Below are 19566 nucleotides of genomic sequence, written 5' to 3'. Positions count from 1 at the left end.
GTGTTAAGACGATACCAAATTTAAGTACCAAAGTGTTAAGTAACAATGGAAGTAAAGAGTTAAGTGAGAGTACCAAAGAGTAAGAGTACCAAAGTGTTAAATAACAATGGAGAACAAGAGAAAGCGACGTGCAAGATTTACGGGCGCTGGAGGAAAAAAAAAAAGTACTATGTTAGAACGTATTCGATTTTCAAATTTAAACAGATTAGTTCGGTTTTTCTCGACTTTTCTTCTTTAGAACATTCGATGAAAATCAAACGATATAATCAGAACACGTCGTGAAAATCGAACATATTAGAACATTCGATTTTCAAATTCGACCTTTCTTTAAAAATATTTAGTTTGTTGATGAAATTACTCTTTTTCTTTTGTGACTATAATGTAATAATCTTAATCTTCACTATCGTTACTTTTGCCCGAGAAACGCCGGGCCTACCTGCTAGTATTCTATAAGTTTCAAAAAAATTGAGGTTGCTCCAATATAAATGTGATATACGAATCTATAAAATTTTAAAATCTATTTCAGCATCGGTATTTTTAACAAACGGGCATAAATTTATTTATTTTAAGTGTAAAATTGCTATTATTACGATGAATTGTAACGCAACACTTAATCAGACTTCATTTTTTTGTTGAAATCTGCAAACATTTTCAGGCAAAAATCCAAATGGCGAGTATTGATTTAGCTCATTTTCTTCGCAAAATTTTTAGCTCATTACAAATTTTTATTCATTAACTATCAGTTATTTAATATATTTATAAAATTATAATGAATAGAATCTAAACTTTACTTAAATAAACTGCTTGTTTTCAATTAGAATTTTATTAATTCTTTCTTTCAAAAAATGGAAGTAATTTCGTTATAAATCACACGTTTGGGTCTTACGTATTTTTCTTTTCTTAATCATCAGTCGGATTATTGCGTGTTCTCTTCGAAAGTTATCTCAGACAGAACTTGAAGTACTTTAATTTCATAATTAATTGTCCTGTTAGCTTTTATTATTTCACAATAATTGTTAAAAAAGCACATAAAGATAAGAAATAATATCTTAAGGTCACCCTTTCAAAGCAAACAGAGATAAATGATAAAAGTACTTGTTATCTGTAAGGCAACACCACGCCAGTGATTTTCATCAGATGTGCCGTAAGTCATAAATGGTTGAAAAACACTGCTTTTGACTAATACTAGTGATTTGCATTGCGTAGGATGTATACAAAAAAAACTTTCAAATTTCAATTTGCTCTTTGTCCTATGGACAATAAGGGGTCATTCTCAGGCCTCCAATTCGATTTTGGGTTCCCCAGAGCGACAGTCTGAGGCCTTGACTTTCCATCCGTCCGGGAAGAGCTCTCTGATTAGACAAAGCAATTTAAAAATCGTAACAACATAATTACGTTAGGCTTCACAAATTTCGCTTCAGATCATTTGAAACGAAATATTAATTTTATTTTCGTTTCAAAGTGATCTAAAAAATGGAAATCGTAGAAATTACAGAAGTACAAAACAGAAAATATTAATTATGAGACAAATTTCTCAAATTTTAATATATAACATATCAAGAAACGTTAATAAATTACAAAATATTTTCAGGATATCTCCACAAGTGATAAAGAGAAGACTGAAAAATGCAAAATTTGCAACGAAACTTTTGAAAACAGATCCGTATTGGAAGTGCATATGAAGACACACGTGATGGAAACAAAGCCATTCTTATGCCAGTTGTGTGGTTTCGAAGGCACAGACGAAGACGATCTGAAGCAACATAAATGGGCTCACGTAGTTAAAGAATATCGTCAAAATATGGTACGTTCTCATGAATTACGTACTCCGAATTTCAATAAAATGGTATTCTGATACAGTTTCACAAAAAACGAAATGATGTAAAAAATCTGCGATGTCCATTTTCTTAGAAAACATTCTTATATTTAAATACTAGTTAGCTGGTACTGTTCTCAGCATAGGCATAAAAAATTTCCAGAGATTTTTACACGCAATTACATCAATTAATCTTTATTAATAAAAGTTTATTGTCGTAATTAAAGGTAAATTTTAAAATATTTAAAATATGTAAAGCCGCAGCATAAAATATTGTAAATTATAATTTTACGGCACCAATAATTATGACGTAAGTATTCTTCGTATTTTAAGCAACTTTGACATAGCGAAGTTTTACTGTAAATGATTTCTTACGAAAAAAAAAAATATTTTTGCGCAGTACACGTGTACACATAGTCAGTTATCTTCTGACTATAATCATGTATTTAGACAAAGATATAACTGTAACAGAATTTAATATCTTTGATTAGGACCTTCCGGAAGATATTAATTTGCAGAAACTTCAATGCAATATATGTGAAAACATCTTTGATTCTATAAAACAATTAAAAATTCATATGAAAAGTCATAGTGGAGAATATCCTTATAAGTGTAATATGTGCCAGAAAATGTTTAAAGAAAAAACAGATTTAGAAAATCACTTGAGAGCACAACATCCGATCGATAATGAAGGAACCAGTTCTTCATCTCAGGTAAGATATAAAAGTTTGCTTTTCTTTCATCATCATTTCAGGAAGATGTTCATTTTACATTATTTTCAATGTAATTATTATGACGAGTACTTGAAAACGACCATTAAAGTATTAGAAATTTCTTATATTGCTTTTCAATTTAATAGACCAGATGAACCTGATATTAAATACAGATAGAGTTTATAACAATTTATTTTATTTATACTGCATCAATTACTTGCTCATATATGGAAAAAATAAAGGCAGAGAACTGTGATTTATAGGCCGTTACTTTTATATCTAGGGTCTTAATAGAAAGCCCTGTGGTATCTCTCCTCCCCTTGGCAGATCGTCCAATTGTCCTATTCTATCTAACTATTTTCATGTAGTTATTTTAATAATAAAGTTTCACTCCAAAATTAATCATAATAATACAGAGAAAATAATAATTATTTTCATCTTTTAAGAGAAACACAGAAGGAGATGAAGCGAACATTTTTCGATGCAAGTTTTGTAAACAACAATTTGAAGAAGAAAACAATTTAAAGTCACATTTGAAGATTCATAGTGATTTAAAATCGGTCGTAGAAGAAATGTATAATAAGAATATTAAACAGAGCAATGATCACGATAATGTTGATAAAAGACAGGGCAGACAAAACACATTAAAATGTAAAGAATGCCCCTTTCAAACCACATCGAAGCAAGAATGGCGTATTCATTGTCAAAGACATTCTGGTGGAAATCTTTCAACATCAGAGGTATTCTTTCTACTCATTCACATTTTAACTTAATCTTCTATCGTGTAGAGCAGTTTTTAAATATTTGCCCTACGCTCTAAATAAAATGGCACCGAGTGCCATTTTATTTAGTAAATACATAGTTTACCTGTAACTCTGTTGAAGACTACTTCACATATAGATGCAGGGTGATTTTTGAGCCTTTATTTTTGAACGAAAGATCCAAATATGCCGTAAAATACGGTAAACGTTAATCATTTTATTCTCTATACCAATCTTGAAAGTAGAGTATCTGAGTTCCAGTGTATTAAATTTCGCAATAAATTATGTATTTGAATGGCTACAAGTATCCGCTCCGTTCTATAATCCAACCAATATGCAAATAGAAATTCGAATTTAAAACGGTTCGAACATTTGGTTAAAAAATCGAAATACCGTATTTTACGGACTATAAGACGCACTTTTTTCTTCGAAAAATTGCCTCCAAAATTCAGGTGCATCTTATAGTCCATAGCGTCTTATAGTCCGTAAAATACGGTATTTAAAAAATATTTATAATAATGTCTGAAATGTTATCAATTTAATACCCCTAAGTACTCAATTAAAACTAAACGTAATTAAAAACAAAAAATCTCATCTAAAATAGTACAGTAGAAGCCGTTCTTCAGGTTAATGCTCTCTCTCCCCTCCCGCGGGGAAATTTCGAAAAATCCCTTCTTAGAGTGCGTTTTCATGACGTACCCTAACTGTGTTCTAAATTTCACCTGTAGGATCGGGAACTTTCTAGAAAAAACTGGAACATTCTCATTGAAGCGTGACACATTTTCGAAGTCAACCACTTTCAATCCTCATATCTCTCACTCTTATAGCTATCCGAGACGCAACCACCATAGTGCACGATGGGAGACTTGGGGCTACTATCACACACAAACACCATTCATGTGCAATGTGTGGTTTTGGCTGCAGAGTGAAATATAGGCACAAACATGCCTATATATATATATATATATATATATATATATATATATATATATATATATATACAGGTATACCTCGAGTTTCGTCGTTCTCGATTATACGTCGTTTGTCAAAAAAGTATATGGAAAAATAAAAATCAAGTTATAGTCATTTTATTCGACTTTACATCTGTCTGCCACAAATAAAATATTGAAGTCGTAATATCACTTAAAAAAAGCATTAAAAGCACATAAAATCATATTAAATTATGTACATTTACACTAAATGTTCATATAATCATCATAAATCTTAGAGAACAAAACATAAAAACATCTGTGATTCTGTGTTGTCGTCTTATTTAGCGGTCTTTAAGTGCTCATTATTGGCATTTTCCACCGTAGTTAGACTTACGTCGTAACTACACAATAAAATTCGACTTACGTCGCCTCTCCTGGAACCAATTACCGACGAATGGTGAAGTATACCTGTATATATAAATGGACATGTTTGTGCCTATATCATATTCCCTCACCTTTCATCTATAGATGAAAGATGAGGGAATGGAATATTCTAGAATTTATGCAGCGTTTTTATTTAATATAATGATATTTTAAAGGATGCTGTAAACGCGAACTCGAAAGACAGAGAAACGAAATTCCAGAAATCGATTCCTAAAGGGAAACACAAAACAAGTGGAAGAATGTAATTAAACAATTTCCGAAAAAAAGACTTTTTAACTTTTAGAAATATTTAAGATTAATATTGAAGATCCTTCCAAAATTCGATTTTATTGATTTTACGAGATAATAAATTCATTTTTGTACTCATCGACATAATTACTTCAATCCAAAATTTAAATGCTTTTCATTCCTATAATATTCTAAATTCTTTTCAAGTTTAATCTGTAAAATCTTAGTAAAATAAAGTACAAAATAAAATAAATTATTCCTTGATATTATAAAGTTGTTGTTTATTTGGTTATAATAATGTGACACGTGGGCGATCTGCCAAAGGGGATGTGTGACAATGCGCGAAGCGCCCCTATGCTTCGGCACCACGAGACCGAAGGATCGACATTGCTTCGGCGACGACTGCAATGACTAATTCGTCAGGACTGACACCACTGTGTCTTCTAGGTAGACACAGAAACCTAAGTGGTCGCTAAATTCGTATTTTCTCCGCCTGAGCAGTCGCATTGTAGGCTACCGGATTCGGAATGGAGGCGGAAGTAGAGAACTCGGGAAGGAGTACTCTCCACTATTTATCGCAAAATAAAATATCCATTTATTATACGAAATCAATAATTTACAGGTTGTATAAACGGACCTTACTAAGAGAAATTGGACATAGGTTACAATACGCGGCCCTTAACCACGAGAGAGTGTTTACATTGACTTTGCGAGGATAATTAGTGCGTTTTCTGACGTAGAAGTCCAGGCGACGTTAAGTCCTTTAGAGTTCGTTTATTCGGCGTTCTATACTGTTTCATTAGACTTTATTTCGGTAGATTAGTTCAGTAAGTTAGTTCAGTAGGTTGGTTCGATGCGATGGCGGTTCGACGATCGGCGACACCCACACACGACAAAAGAGAGCTGGAGGACCTCTGCTTCATTCATCGACCCCTCTTATTTATTAGGGGGACTCCCCTGGGTTCTTTCCATAGCCTGTTTTGAATGTTTTACGGTAATTGACCAATAGATAAATTTCTGCCGCAGGTTCCGGGTGACACACACGAGGAAGCTGTGTCATCTCCGAAAGGAAGTGAATCTGCCGAAAAATATGTTCCTCTCTTCTTGGTGTCCGTTTTCACCAAATTTTGTAAAATTATTACATGTACAAAATTAATACATTTATTAAAATTATACAATTAGTTTAGAACTTGTGCAAAATTTACACGGACGGATTAGATCGGGACCGTCACAGATGCATACTGGGAGGACTTTTATGGGAAAACTGGCCCATATTTAAGTGTTACAAACGTGAAGAAAGTCTGGAAAACTCCACGTGGCAAGCCTATTGGCCTGGTGCGAACCCAAGACCAGTGTTCAGCGGTTTTATGCACTCCGCCACTGGTGGGCTCCCGTTAATAGAAATTTGTACCGTATATTCGATCTCTTAAACTTTAAAAGTAGCAAACATGCTGGACGGACATCACTGGCAGTTCTTCGATCACACAGCCGCTCCATTAGGCTTTTTTTCAAATTCTTTCTGCCCTGTGGGCATTAAGAGGGCGTCTTTTAGGAACCCCATGTGAATATTACATGTGCTGTGAATGTAGCATAAATCTGCGTAAACTTTATTTTTTTCTGGGTTTTCACTTATGTAATATAAATAAACGTTCATTTTAATCTATTTTATTACGCAAAATTTATAATTGTACAAAAAAGAACCGAAGAAGTGCAAATAGCCCGAACTGCATTTCTACCACTTTGTACAGAAAAATGTGTGTTAAATAATAAAGTCTATTCTCTTCGCCACATGAGTGTTCCTACATAAGTTCGATACAGTTTTGTGCGTTTTTCCCAATGAACATCGAAAAAACAAGAGGCAATCAAGTATTAAGGATATCTAGAATATAATTAGTAGTAACTTTATTCATATTATCTGTTTTTAACAATGTATCCAACGGCAAATATGTTACATTGATTTAGAAATCTCTAAAACGACTTCGTTTCATTTGTACGAATTCGCGATCGTTCTGACGTCATCGAAGTATCTGTTACACACATCACCTAAAAATAGTATTAAAGTTTATAAATTAATTAATTATCGGTAAAAATTTACAGATATAAATAGACGAAAGTCATGTAATAAAATCTTAATTAGCATTACGTTCATTTACGATAAAACTCTTAAACATAAATTTAACTTTATTGTTTTAAGTTAACGTAATTTTCAAGAAACATTTCAATATCTTATTTCTCATAATTCTGTTCATCAGGAGGATATTTATGCTCCATTGTCCCCGAGACAAATTTCGGTAATGGAAAATGAAGATTACCGCTCATTAAAAGACGATCTGATGAGTTTACATGTTCTTTCTCATAATTTGGGGATAATTTACGAAGAAGAGGAAGAGGAGTTATCAGAAGACGAAAACCTCGATTACCCAAAGATATTATCAAGACAAAATGTCTTTTCTTCTGATCAGTTACATAAATTGGAACAGGAAAGTTTTGAATCTAATCTGTCAACATTCCCAATGACAGACGACATTGGAGGTGAAAACTGTGTTGAAGTTGCGTGTGATCCATCTGTTATTTCATGGATGACACGAGACGAACAATCCACAGAGATAATAGAATTTGCTGAAGGTAAATAAATAAATAGAATTATTAAATTTTCAAAATAATTTTTTTGAAAATTCGTTAACAAAATACAATCACATTCAGATATTTGTCACTCTGATGTGTTATTAGTACATTGTGAAGTTTAGCATTAATTTTCCATGCATAGTTTTTCAGTCGATTGATGTTTATTATTCTCACAAAAACCCAAAATAAAGAACTAATTTCCGAATATTGTTTTATTAACGGAAATATTTTATATATTCAATGAAAAATGTTTGAAAATGTTCGCGTATCTGGACAGAAACAAATGACAAGTCGCTGCGATAGCTTCTGGTTTTCGACATTACTTATTTAGTGTTAAATAATTAGAATTTATTTAGATATGAACATTCGGCATGCGCAATGGTCAATCGTTATTATTATTCACTCATTTTTTACTAATATGACAGCTTTATCCAGCATAACGTCTTTCGAGTGTTCTGGTCAGGTGGGAAACAAGACACGGCGCCGTTCTTTTCCATTTTTAAATGTTTACTTACAGTGCATATTTGACACGAACTAAATGGAGACATTATTTGATCTTGTATTTAGAATAATAAAGTCATTTTGTGCATACAACCTCGCAGCGTATTACTAATGTTTGGCATATAATTCGCGAAGTATTAATAGAACGGATTTTTTGCACATGAATTCCAACTACTGTATAGTTAAAGCAGACAATCCGTGAAATATATCAGGAAATTACTATACATTTTTATATAAATACCAAGTGAATTATACTTTTGATTTTTTAATCCGGTCACTGAGGACAGAAATCAGTGTTGTAAGTAGTTTTATAGCGGTTATGTTATAATTACACATCTGTACTGCTCTGTGATATTCTTTATAAGTTTCAAATTTTATATAATTCATTAAATCATAATTTTAGAGTTTAAATTGAATAACTCATCGAAGTTTTAATTTTTAGAGGCTAATTACTATTTGAAACACATCAATTATTTATTCTTGTATTAATTTGTGAGAGGAAATGTAATTGAATATTTATAATTCGCTATATTTTTAGTTTTTACTTGTAGTTAATGGTGTATTTATTATACTTTTTGTTAGGAAAGTAGAATTTAAATTATGAAATTATTATTTTTAGAAAACAAGAAAACTGACAAAACACAATTCTTAATTGAATTGGGCGAATCGAAAGATAAGAAAAATGATGATTACGAATGTTCATCTGGAGACCAATTCATTTCAGAATATGAAAAAGAGGTTAGAAAATATTTTATTTTTTTTCTTAGTTTAAATTTATAATATAATTGATTAATTTGTTATCAATACTAGGTGCATATACAGACACTTGGCAACAATGCACCTAGTGGTGATGGCAAATTAATCAAAGAAAAAAAGAGACGGTTTCGGATTATACAACAAATATAATTAATATTTCGTATTAAACTTTCACTCACAATCATATTCTGACGCCAAGACTTACACTTTCTATACGATGGACAAAATAATGTTTCAAATGAGTGAAATAAATTTTTAGTTTTAATGTCAATATTAATACTACAGTTGAATTTTATTTGTAAAATTACAAAGGTTTTAATATTGCTTATTCATTTTACCAAATTCACTGTGAATTTGTTGTTAGAGGTGAACGTGTTAAGGGGAATTACAGATGAAAATTTACCTCCTTTTAATCGGAAATTTTAATTTTCATTTAAATAGACCATTTCTACTCGTGCGATTCGTAAAAATATTAAATTAATACTTCCTTGATTTATGTCATTTATTATTTGTCATCATTTAAAGGTCTTTATTCCGGAAAAAATTTATTTCAAAACGAGCAAAAATTATCGCGACTTATTCACAATGTTGCCATGCCGTTTTTGATCGTATTGGAATTTATTTAATTTAAAAAATATTTTCTCTATTTCAAATTAATAGTGTCTTGACCTTGTACATTATACTTTTAATTGTAATGACGTAATCTTGCCGGTTATCTATGTAACTCCATTGTCAGGAAAATTTTAAATTGAAATCACGTTACTCCCATTTTTGATCGTAAGCTTCTGTATAGTTAATCTGGGCCATCTGTCCCCAAAAGTTGCATATTTGGCCTCGGCTTTTATCTATCTGAAGCCGTTCTCGAGGTCAATGAAGGACAGTCAGACACTTTGACGGACGACAGTGGCTATTTATAGTTCTACAATTTTTTTCAAATTGCATCCCAATTAATCATATTCCCTCATCTTTCATCTATAGATGAAAGATGAGGGAATGGAATATTCTAGAATTTATGCAGTGTTTTTATTTAATATAATGATATTTTAAAGGATGCTGTAGACGCGAACTCGAAAGACAGAGAAACGAAATTCCAGAAATCGATTCCTAAAGGGAAACACAAAACAAGTGGAAGAATGTAATTAAACAATTTCCGAAAAAAAGACTTTTTAACTTTTAGAAATATTTAAGATTAATATTGAAGATCCTTCCAAAATTCGATTTTATTGATTTTACGAGATAATAAATTCATTTTTGTACTCATCGACATAATTACTTCAATCCAAAATTTAAATGCTTTTCATTCCTATAATATTCTAAATTCTTTTCAAGTTTAATCTGTAAAATCTTAGTAAAATAAAGTACAAAATAAAATAAATTATTCCTTGATATTATAAAGTTGTTGTTTATTTGGTTATAATAATGTGACACGTGGGCGATCTGCCAAAGGGGATGTGTGACAATGCGCGAAGCGCCCCTATGCTTCGGCACCACGAGACCGAAGGATCGACATTGCTTCGGCGACGACTGCAATGACTAATTCGTCAGGACTGACACCACTGTGTCTTCTAGGTAGACACAGAAACCTAAGTGGTCGCTAAATTCGTATTTTCTCCGCCTGAGCAGTCGCATTGTAGGCTACCGGATTCGGAATGGAGGCGGAAGTAGAGAACTCGGGAAGGAGTACTCTCCACTATTTATCGCAAAATAAAATATCCATTTATTATACGAAATCAATAATTTACAGGTTGTATAAACGGACCTTACTAAGAGAAATTGGACATAGGTTACAATACGCGGCCCTTAACCACGAGAGAGTGTTTACATTGACTTTGCGAGGATAATTAGTGCGTTTTCTGACGTAGAAGTCCAGGCGACGTTAAGTCCTTTAGAGTTCGTTTATTCGGCGTTCTATACTGTTTCATTAGACTTTATTTCGGTAGATTAGTTCAGTAAGTTAGTTCAGTAGGTTGGTTCGATGCGATGGCGGTTCGACGATCGGCGACACCCACACACGACAAAAGAGAGCTGGAGGACCTCTGCTTCATTCATCGACCCCTCTTATTTATTAGGGGGACTCCCCTGGGTTCTTTCCATAGCCTGTTTTGAATGTTTTACGGTAATTGACCAATAGATAAATTTCTGCCGCAGGTTCCGGGTGACACACACGAGGAAGCTGTGTCATCTCCGAAAGGAAGTGAATCTGCCGAAAAATATGTTCCTCTCTTCTTGGTGTCCGTTTTCACCAAATTTTGTAAAATTATTACATGTACAAAATTAATACATTTATTAAAATTATACAATTAGTTTAGAACTTGTGCAAAATTTACACGGACGGATTAGATCGGGACCGTCACAGATGCATACTGGGAGGACTTTTATGGGAAAACTGGCCCATATTTAAGTGTTACAAACGTGAAGAAAGTCTGGAAAACTCCACGTGGCAAGCCTATTGGCCTGGTGCGAACCCAAGACCAGTGTTCAGCGGTTTTATGCACTCCGCCACTGGTGGGCTCCCGTTAATAGAAATTTGTACCGTATATTCGATCTCTTAAACTTTAAAAGTAGCAAACATGCTGGACGGACATCACTGGCAGTTCTTCGATCACACAGCCGCTCCATTAGGCTTTTTTTCAAATTCTTTCTGCCCTGTGGGCATTAAGAGGGCGTCTTTTAGGAACCCCATGTGAATATTACATGTGCTGTGAATGTAGCATAAATCTGCGTAAACTTTATTTTTTTCTGGGTTTTCACTTATGTAATATAAATAAACGTTCATTTTAATCTATTTTATTACGCAAAATTTATAATTGTACAAAAAAGAACCGAAGAAGTGCAAATAGCCCGAACTGCATTTCTACCACTTTGTACAGAAAAATGTGTGTTAAATAATAAAGTCTATTCTCTTCGCCACATGAGTGTTCCTACATAAGTTCGATACAGTTTTGTGCGTTTTTCCCAATGAACATCGAAAAAACAAGAGACAATCAAGTATTAAGGATATCTAGAATATAATTAGTAGTAACTTTATTCATATTATCTGTTTTTAACAATGTATCCAACGGCAAATATGTTACATTGATTTAGAAATCTCTAAAACGACTTCGTTTCATTTGTACGAATTCGCGATCGTTCTGACGTCATCGAAGTATCTGTTACACACATCACCTAAAAATAGTATTAAAGTTTATAAATTAATTAATTATCGGTAAAAATTTACAGATATAAATAGACGAAAGTCATTAAAAAATGACTAAGAAAATTACCTGCCACTTTATATTCCAAGACCAGATGAATGTATGCAAATTCAGTATGTATCTGCATTAGACGTCGCTAAGGTCTAACGATATAAAAGGATCGGTATTGCTGCGTATCAACCGACAGGTAGTAGAAGTTTTTATTTTACTTCGTAATTCGACTGTTGACCTTTTAGTCGCCACTTGTTCACAATGTTAAAGGTAGAAAAATCACCGTCTTTGACTCTGTCGAATTTAGATAAACAGAATGCGGTGAGTTAATGTAATTATTTGTTATGGCTTATTTCGACGAAACTAATTCGTAACTAACTTTATGATCATTCTTCAGATATTTAGGGTATGAAAAGTTTAAAAACCATACCTTATCAATCTGTTAAGCTACTTATTATATGTAACTCTTGGCTTTATTTTTCTGTCTTAACATTTGAGAACGGATCTAGAAACAGATTATTACATATCATATAATTTTGAAACTACTGTGCTAGATTTTTTTTTCTTTGGTTTGCTGACGTTATAGGTAGAGGAACTCGTAAAGCCGTTAATATTAAGTGACGAGACCATTAAAAGAATTAGGGATGCCTTCGAATCAGAAATGGCTATAGGACTGTCTCTCGATCCTGCCAAGAAGTCGTCTCTTCAGATGGAGAACACTTTCGTGACGGAATTACTCGACGGTACAGGTGAGAGCATTAACGCTAACAATATTCAGAGGAAACCTCCACCCTAATGCCTTTCCCTCTGTACTCAGAGAACGGCGAGTTTCTTGCTTTGGATCTTGGAGGAACGAATTTTCGAGTTCTCTTCATAGAATTGAAATCTGGAAAGCTCGAAAAGGAACTGGTAAAATATTATGCAGTACCAGAGAATGTCAGAATAGGAGAAGGCGCAGCTGTGAGTAATCCAGTTAAAAATTATTCCCCTTTTTTCCACCATCAACTTCTCCTCTTTACTTCATTTCCAGTTGTTCGATTTCCTGGCAGACTGTATTCATAATTTCATGACTATCCACAACATGATGCAGAAGAGTCTTCCATTGGGTAAACCTGACAATTTCTTTTAAAATTGAAAAAGGGGGGAAAACTCTGCACTCAAAACAGTAGATTTTTTTCTTCTTAAATTTCAGGTTTCTGTTTCTCATTTCCCGTCACCCAGAACGCTCTGGATAGTGGAACGCTAGTCACTTGGACGAAGAGCTTTAATTGCCCAGATGCTGTTGGCAAGGACGCTGTTCAAATGTTGAACGACGCCATTAGAAGAAAAGGGGTAATAACGCTATATACTTCATTTTATATCTGGAGAATACTCACAAATTATTATTAAAACCTCCTTCGTTCGTATACTCAGGATATGGAGGTCGATGTCGTGGCCATCGTAAACGACACTACGGGAACCCTGGTCAAAGGAACCTTAGTGGATCGTAACTGTGCTATTGGAATGGTTTTAGGTTAGTGAACTAAGCAGTGACTCCTCCAGTGTTGGAATTACTCTTAATAACGTTCCTTCCTTCCCATTTTAGCTACCGGAAGTAACGCTTGCTACTTGGAGAGAGTTGACAGAATAGGAAAGTGGATAGGCGATCGCCCTGGAGTCGAAGAGGTAATTTTTGTTTATTTTCCTACTGCTCGAAAGATTCGCTAATTGTCCTTCGAATGCCCAGGTGGTGGTAGATACGGAATGGGGTGCTTTTGGCGATAACGGTGTCCTGGATTTTGTGAAGACCGAGTACGATCGTGCTGTGAACGAGCATTCTCTGCTCGTTAATTCTTTTACGTGAGTAATTATCAACATCCCTACTACTTTCTAGTTTAATGCATGTAGTGCTACTCTCCCCCTCTTTAATCTTAGGTTTGAGAAGCTGCTATCCGGCAAGTTTCTGGGCGAAGTGGTACGCCAAGTGATGCTGAAGTTAATTAAAGAGCGCTTGTTGTTCAACGGACGTCTTACGGAGGAACTGGAGCAGCTTAACAGTTTCACGACAACGGACGTATCTCATATTGAAGGGTGACCTTTTTTTTCAAAACTAAGCAAGATTTTATTTCTTGTAACTGAGATTTTTCTCTTTTCTTAACAGTGAAAATGGTGACTCCGAAGTCTGCACGATTTTTCGAGAACGCTTCGGATATGACGAGATCTCCAACGACGATATTAGTATAATAAAATACGTCTGCGCTATCGCCAGTCTTCGTGGAGCATGCCTTGTTTCTATATGCAAGCCGCTTTTTATTCTTAGTTGTTTGTTCTTCTTCCCAAACGATCCGGAATTCTCACTTTCTACGTTTTTTGCAGGTTTGTCCAGTTTGATCGAAAGGATGGACAAGCCAAAAGTGACCATTGCCGTAGACGGGTCGCTGTACAAGTACCATCCACGGTACGGACCATCGATGGTAGAGTTTATAACGAAAATGGCTCCGGGGAAGAAGGTATTTATTCATTACACATGTTGAGCGTGCGAAAGTATCCGAAAGTAATACGGAAATGTTTGTTTTCAGTTCGAATTTATTCTCGTTGAGGATGGAAGCGGAAAAGGAGCAGGTCTTGTTGCAGCCGTGGCGATGAGAGTTAGACAGATTAACCTGTAGTATTTAGGTTTCATGTCAACAAACTTCTACGATCTCCTTAGCGGAGTGTCCGAAGAGTGCAATATTTTTAAAATTATGATTGTATGAACACAATCATTTGTTATGAATTTGTTTTTTATGCGTTCTTCGGTCCGATTTTTAAACATCAATTTTTATCTGTTTTTTTTATATACTTGTTTAAACCAGTTCTTTTAATAAAGAGATTAACGAACCTGTTAGTTATTGACTTTTTTCTAAAAATAACGGATTCGAATGAAAGTACGAAAAATTAAGGTAGACATGAAATTCTAAGATTTTATGTAGTATTCAGATATTACATTGAAGGAAGCTAATTCAGCCTGGTACTCGCATGCGGAAACAGAAGACTGAATTCATCGACGTCATTTTGGCATTGTCATCTTTTCGTTGAAGCTGATCGACTACAAAGCGGTAGAAAACTTTGAACTTTCGCCGTCGCGGAACGGAAAAATTTTGCTAAACGGCTTTCTTATTGGTCTATGTGGTCATAAACATCACGTAGACGATAGCGTTTTAACTATGGTGGTCAGCGTAAAATGTAGATTTTTAAGGACACCACACCGAAAAAATACACTGACTGCAATTGGCCAGCGGTTCGGAATTAGTGGCTAATAATGTCAATGTTGTTAGGGAATGACGCCTAGAAAAGATGGATAACTACCGATGTAGTTAAACCCCCAACCATCCATTCGTATATTGCACGCAAGAGCCATACAAGTGGGATTTCTGAATATAAAAATTTTATATTAAAATAAAGTAGGTTCTTTTTAACTTTAAAGAGAACTAGGAACAAACGCTTTGTGTTGTTAGTTCGTCAAAGCTCTCTCAGGAACTTCAGGATCTCCCATTGGATATCATGAGTCTTAGCTAGTAGTCAGATGGTCTAAAATCCATTCTCGTCCAACCTTTCCCGGCGGCGATCTACAGAACAGTTTTGAGTGGAATTCGTCATGAGGCGCATTTTTTTTGGATAATTTTTAAATTGCAATATTTCGCTTCAAAATCGCGCTATGTTTAATCTGTTTTTTGTGTTTGATTGAAAACATATTACAGTTTACGATTGTTTAAATTTGTTTTAAACTTCAAATTTTAATATTACTTTAATTTAAAGTTTACGAACAAAAGAAAAATCAATTTACAGGGAATCGCTGAACTTTGTGCATCTATTAGGTAGACAGATGGGGTTTGTTTTGTTTAAAAGAAGACATCCATCGATCTACCTAATAGATTATTACCTAATACCTAATATACAACACAAAGCGTTTGTTCCTAGTTCTCTTTAAAGTTAAAAAGAACCTACTTTATTTTAATATAAAATTTTTATATTCAGAAATCCCACTTGTATGGCTCTTGCGTGCAATATACGAATGGATGGTTGGGGGTTTAACTACATCGGTAGTTATCCATCTTTTCTAGGCGTCATTCCCTAACAACATTGACATTATTAGCCACTAATTCCGAACCGCTGGCCAATTGCAGTCAGTGTATTTTTTCGGTGTGGTGTCCTTAAAAATCTACATTTTACGCTGACCACCATAGTTAAAACGCTATCGTCTACGTGATGTTTATGACCACATAGACCAATAAGAAAGCCGTTTAGCAAAATTTTTCCGTTCCGCGACGGCGAAAGTTCAAAGTTTTCTACCGCTTTGTAGTCGATCAGCTTCAACGAAAAGATGACAATGCCAAAATGACGTCGATGAATTCAGTCTTCTGTTTCCGCATGCGAGTACCAGGCTGAATTAGCTTCCTTCAATGTAATATCTGAATACTACATAAAATCTTAGAATTTCATGTCTACCTTAATTTTTCGTACTTTCATTCGAATCCGTTATTTTTAGAAAAAAGTCAATAACTAACAGGTTCGTTAATCTCTTTATTAAAAGAACTGGTTTAAACAAGTATATAAAAAAAACAGATAAAAATTGATGTTTAAAAATCGGACCGAAGAACGCATAAAAAACAAATTCATAACAAATGATTGTGTTCATACAATCATAATTTTAAAAATATTGCACTCTTCGGACACTCCGCTAAGGAGATCGTAGAAGTTTGTTGACATGAAACCTAAATACTACAGGTTAATCTGTCTAACTCTCATCGCCACGGCTGCAACAAGACCTGCTCCTTTTCCGCTTCCATCCTCAACGAGAATAAATTCGAACTGAAAACAAACATTTCCGTATTACTTTCGGATACTTTCGCACGCTCAACATGTGTAATGAATAAATACCTTCTTCCCCGGAGCCATTTTCGTTATAAACTCTACCATCGATGGTCCGTACCGTGGATGGTACTTGTACAGCGACCCGTCTACGGCAATGGTCACTTTTGGCTTGTCCATCCTTTCGATCAAACTGGACAAACCTGCAAAAAACGTAGAAAGTGAGAATTCCGGATCGTTTGGGAAGAAGAACAAACAACTAAGAATAAAAAGCGGCTTGCATATAGAAACAAGGCATGCTCCACGAAGACTGGCGATAGCGCAGACGTATTTTATTATACTAATATCGTCGTTGGAGATCTCGTCATATCCGAAGCGTTCTCGAAAAATCGTGCAGACTTCGGAGTCACCATTTTCACTGTTAAGAAAAGAGAAAAATCTCAGTTACAAGAAATAAAATCTTGCTTAGTTTTGAAAAAAAAGGTCACCCTTCAATATGAGATACGTCCGTTGTCGTGAAACTGTTAAGCTGCTCCAGTTCCTCCGTAAGACGTCCGTTGAACAACAAGCGCTCTTTAATTAACTTCAGCATCACTTGGCGTACCACTTCGCCCAGAAACTTGCCGGATAGCAGCTTCTCAAACCTAAGATTAAAGAGGGGGAGAGTAGCACTACATGCATTAAACTAGAAAGTAGTAGGGATGTTGATAATTACTCACGTAAAAGAATTAACGAGCAGAGAATGCTCGTTCACAGCACGATCGTACTCGGTCTTCACAAAATCCAGGACACCGTTATCGCCAAAAGCACCCCATTCCGTATCTACCACCACCTGGGCATTCGAAGGACAATTAGCGAATCTTTCGAGCAGTAGGAAAATAAACAAAAATTACCTCTTCGACTCCAGGGCGATCGCCTATCCACTTTCCTATTCTGTCAACTCTCTCCAAGTAGCAAGCGTTACTTCCGGTAGCTAAAATGGGAAGGAAGGAACGTTATTAAGAGTAATTCCAACACTGGAGGAGTCACTGCTTAGTTCACTAACCTAAAACCATTCCAATAGCACAGTTACGATCCACTAAGGTTCCTTTGACCAGGGTTCCCGTAGTGTCGTTTACGATGGCCACGACATCGACCTCCATATCCTGAGTATACGAACGAAGGAGGTTTTAATAATAATTTGTGAGTATTCTCCAGATATAAAATGAAGTATATAGCGTTATTACCCCTTTTCTTCTAATGGCGTCGTTCAACATTTGAACAGCGTCCTTGCCAACAGCATCTGGGCAATTAAAGCTCTTCGTCCAAGTGACTAGCGTTCCACTATCCAGAGCGTTCTGGGTGACGGGAAATGAGAAACAGAAACCTGAAATTTAAGAAGAAAAAAATCTACTGTTTTGAGTGCAGAGTTTTCCCCCCTTTTTCAATTTTAAAAGAAATTGTCAGGTTTACCCAATGGAAGACTCTTCTGCATCATGTTGTGGATAGTCATGAAATTATGAATACAGTCTGCCAGGAAATCGAACAACTGGAAATGAAGTAAAGAGGAGAAGTTGATGGTGGAAAAAAGGGGAATAATTTTTAACTGGATTACTCACAGCTGCGCCTTCTCCTATTCTGACATTCTCTGGTACTGCATAATATTGTACCAGTTCCTTTTCGAGCTTTCCAGATTTCAATTCTATGAAGAGAACTCGAAAATTCGTTCCTCCAAGATCCAAAGCAAGAAACTCGCCGTTCTCTGAGTACAGAGGGAAAGGCATTAGGGTGGAGGTTTCCTCTGAATATTGTTAGCGTTAATGCTCTCACCTGTACCGTCGAGTAATTCCGTCACGAAAGTGTTCTCCATCTGAAGAGACGACTTCTTGGCAGGATCGAGAGACAGTCCTATAGCCATTTCTGATTCGAAGGCATCCCTAATTCTTTTAATGGTCTCGTCACTTAATATTAACGGCTTTACGAGTTCCTCTACCTATAACGTCAGCAAACCAAAGAAAAAAAAATCTAGCACAGTAGTTTCAAAATTATATGATATGTAATAATCTGTTTCTAGATCCGTTCTCAAATGTTAAGACAGAAAAATAAAGCCAAGAGTTACATATAATAAGTAGCTTAACAGATTGATAAGGTATGGTTTTTAAACTTTTCATACCCTAAATATCTGAAGAATGATCATAAAGTTAGTTACGAATTAGTTTCGTCGAAATAAGCCATAACAAATAATTACATTAACTCACCGCATTCTGTTTATCTAAATTCGACAGAGTCAAAGACGGTGATTTTTCTACCTTTAACATTGTGAACAAGTGGCGACTAAAAGGTCAACAGTCGAATTACGAAGTAAAATAAAAACTTCTACTACCTGTCGGTTGATACGCAGCAATACCGATCCTTTTATATCGTTAGACCTTAGCGACGTCTAATGCAGATACATACTGAATTTGCATACATTCATCTGGTCTTGGAATATAAAGTGGCAGGTAATTTTCTTAGTCATTTTTTAATGACTTTCGTCTATTTATATCTGTAAATTTTTACCGATAATTAATTAATTTATAAACTTTAATACTATTTTTAGGTGATGTGTGTAACAGATACTTCGATGACGTCAGAACGATCGCGAATTCGTACAAATGAAACGAAGTCGTTTTAGAGATTTCTAAATCAATGTAACATATTTGCCGTTGGATACATTGTTAAAAACAGATAATATGAATAAAGTTACTACTAATTATATTCTAGATATCCTTAATACTTGATTGTCTCTTGTTTTTT

The 19566-nt window shown here is 34.7% G+C and overlaps 3 protein-coding genes across 3 annotated transcripts; 2 read left to right on the top strand and 1 right to left on the bottom strand.

The window, feature by feature from the left end:
• The first annotated feature begins 558 nt into the window (after positions 1-558).
• LOC136977085 (zinc finger protein 182-like) lies at positions 559-5090 on the top strand. The gene is made up of 5 exons (XM_067272525.1): positions 559-670; positions 1592-1804; positions 2308-2529; positions 2976-3269; positions 4822-5090. The coding sequence occupies exons 1-5, from the start codon at positions 668-670 to the stop codon at positions 4909-4911; spliced, it is 822 nt and encodes a 273-aa protein (XP_067128626.1). The 5' UTR covers positions 559-667; the 3' UTR covers positions 4912-5090.
• Positions 5091-12174: 7084 nt separating this feature from the next.
• LOC136977084 (hexokinase-4-like) lies at positions 12175-14628 on the top strand. Its single transcript, XM_067272524.1, has 12 exons — positions 12175-12282; positions 12548-12710; positions 12779-12921; positions 12992-13067; positions 13154-13293; positions 13375-13474; positions 13547-13626; positions 13688-13800; positions 13876-14031; positions 14102-14238; positions 14317-14450; positions 14520-14628. The coding sequence occupies exons 1-12, from the start codon at positions 12223-12225 to the stop codon at positions 14607-14609; spliced, it is 1392 nt and encodes a 463-aa protein (XP_067128625.1). The 5' UTR covers positions 12175-12222; the 3' UTR covers positions 14610-14628.
• Positions 14629-16682: 2054 nt separating this feature from the next.
• LOC136977083 (hexokinase-4-like) lies at positions 16683-19136 on the bottom strand. The gene is made up of 12 exons (XM_067272522.1): positions 19029-19136; positions 18601-18763; positions 18390-18532; positions 18244-18319; positions 18018-18157; positions 17837-17936; positions 17685-17764; positions 17511-17623; positions 17280-17435; positions 17073-17209; positions 16861-16994; positions 16683-16791 (listed from the first exon to the last, which is right to left on the bottom strand). Exons 1-12 carry the CDS (start codon positions 19086-19088, stop codon positions 16702-16704), a joined length of 1392 nt encoding a protein of 463 aa, XP_067128623.1. The 5' UTR covers positions 19089-19136; the 3' UTR covers positions 16683-16701.
• Positions 19137-19566: the final 430 nt, after the last annotated feature.

This window comes from Centruroides vittatus, unplaced genomic scaffold (assembly GCF_030686945.1).
Source record: "Centruroides vittatus isolate TY-2023 unplaced genomic scaffold, ASM3068694v2 contig_439, whole genome shotgun sequence".
Taxonomy (NCBI): domain Eukaryota; kingdom Metazoa; phylum Arthropoda; class Arachnida; order Scorpiones; family Buthidae; genus Centruroides; species Centruroides vittatus.
Note: the sequence above shows the minus strand (reverse complement) of the source record. Positions and strands in the feature narration are given on the sequence as shown.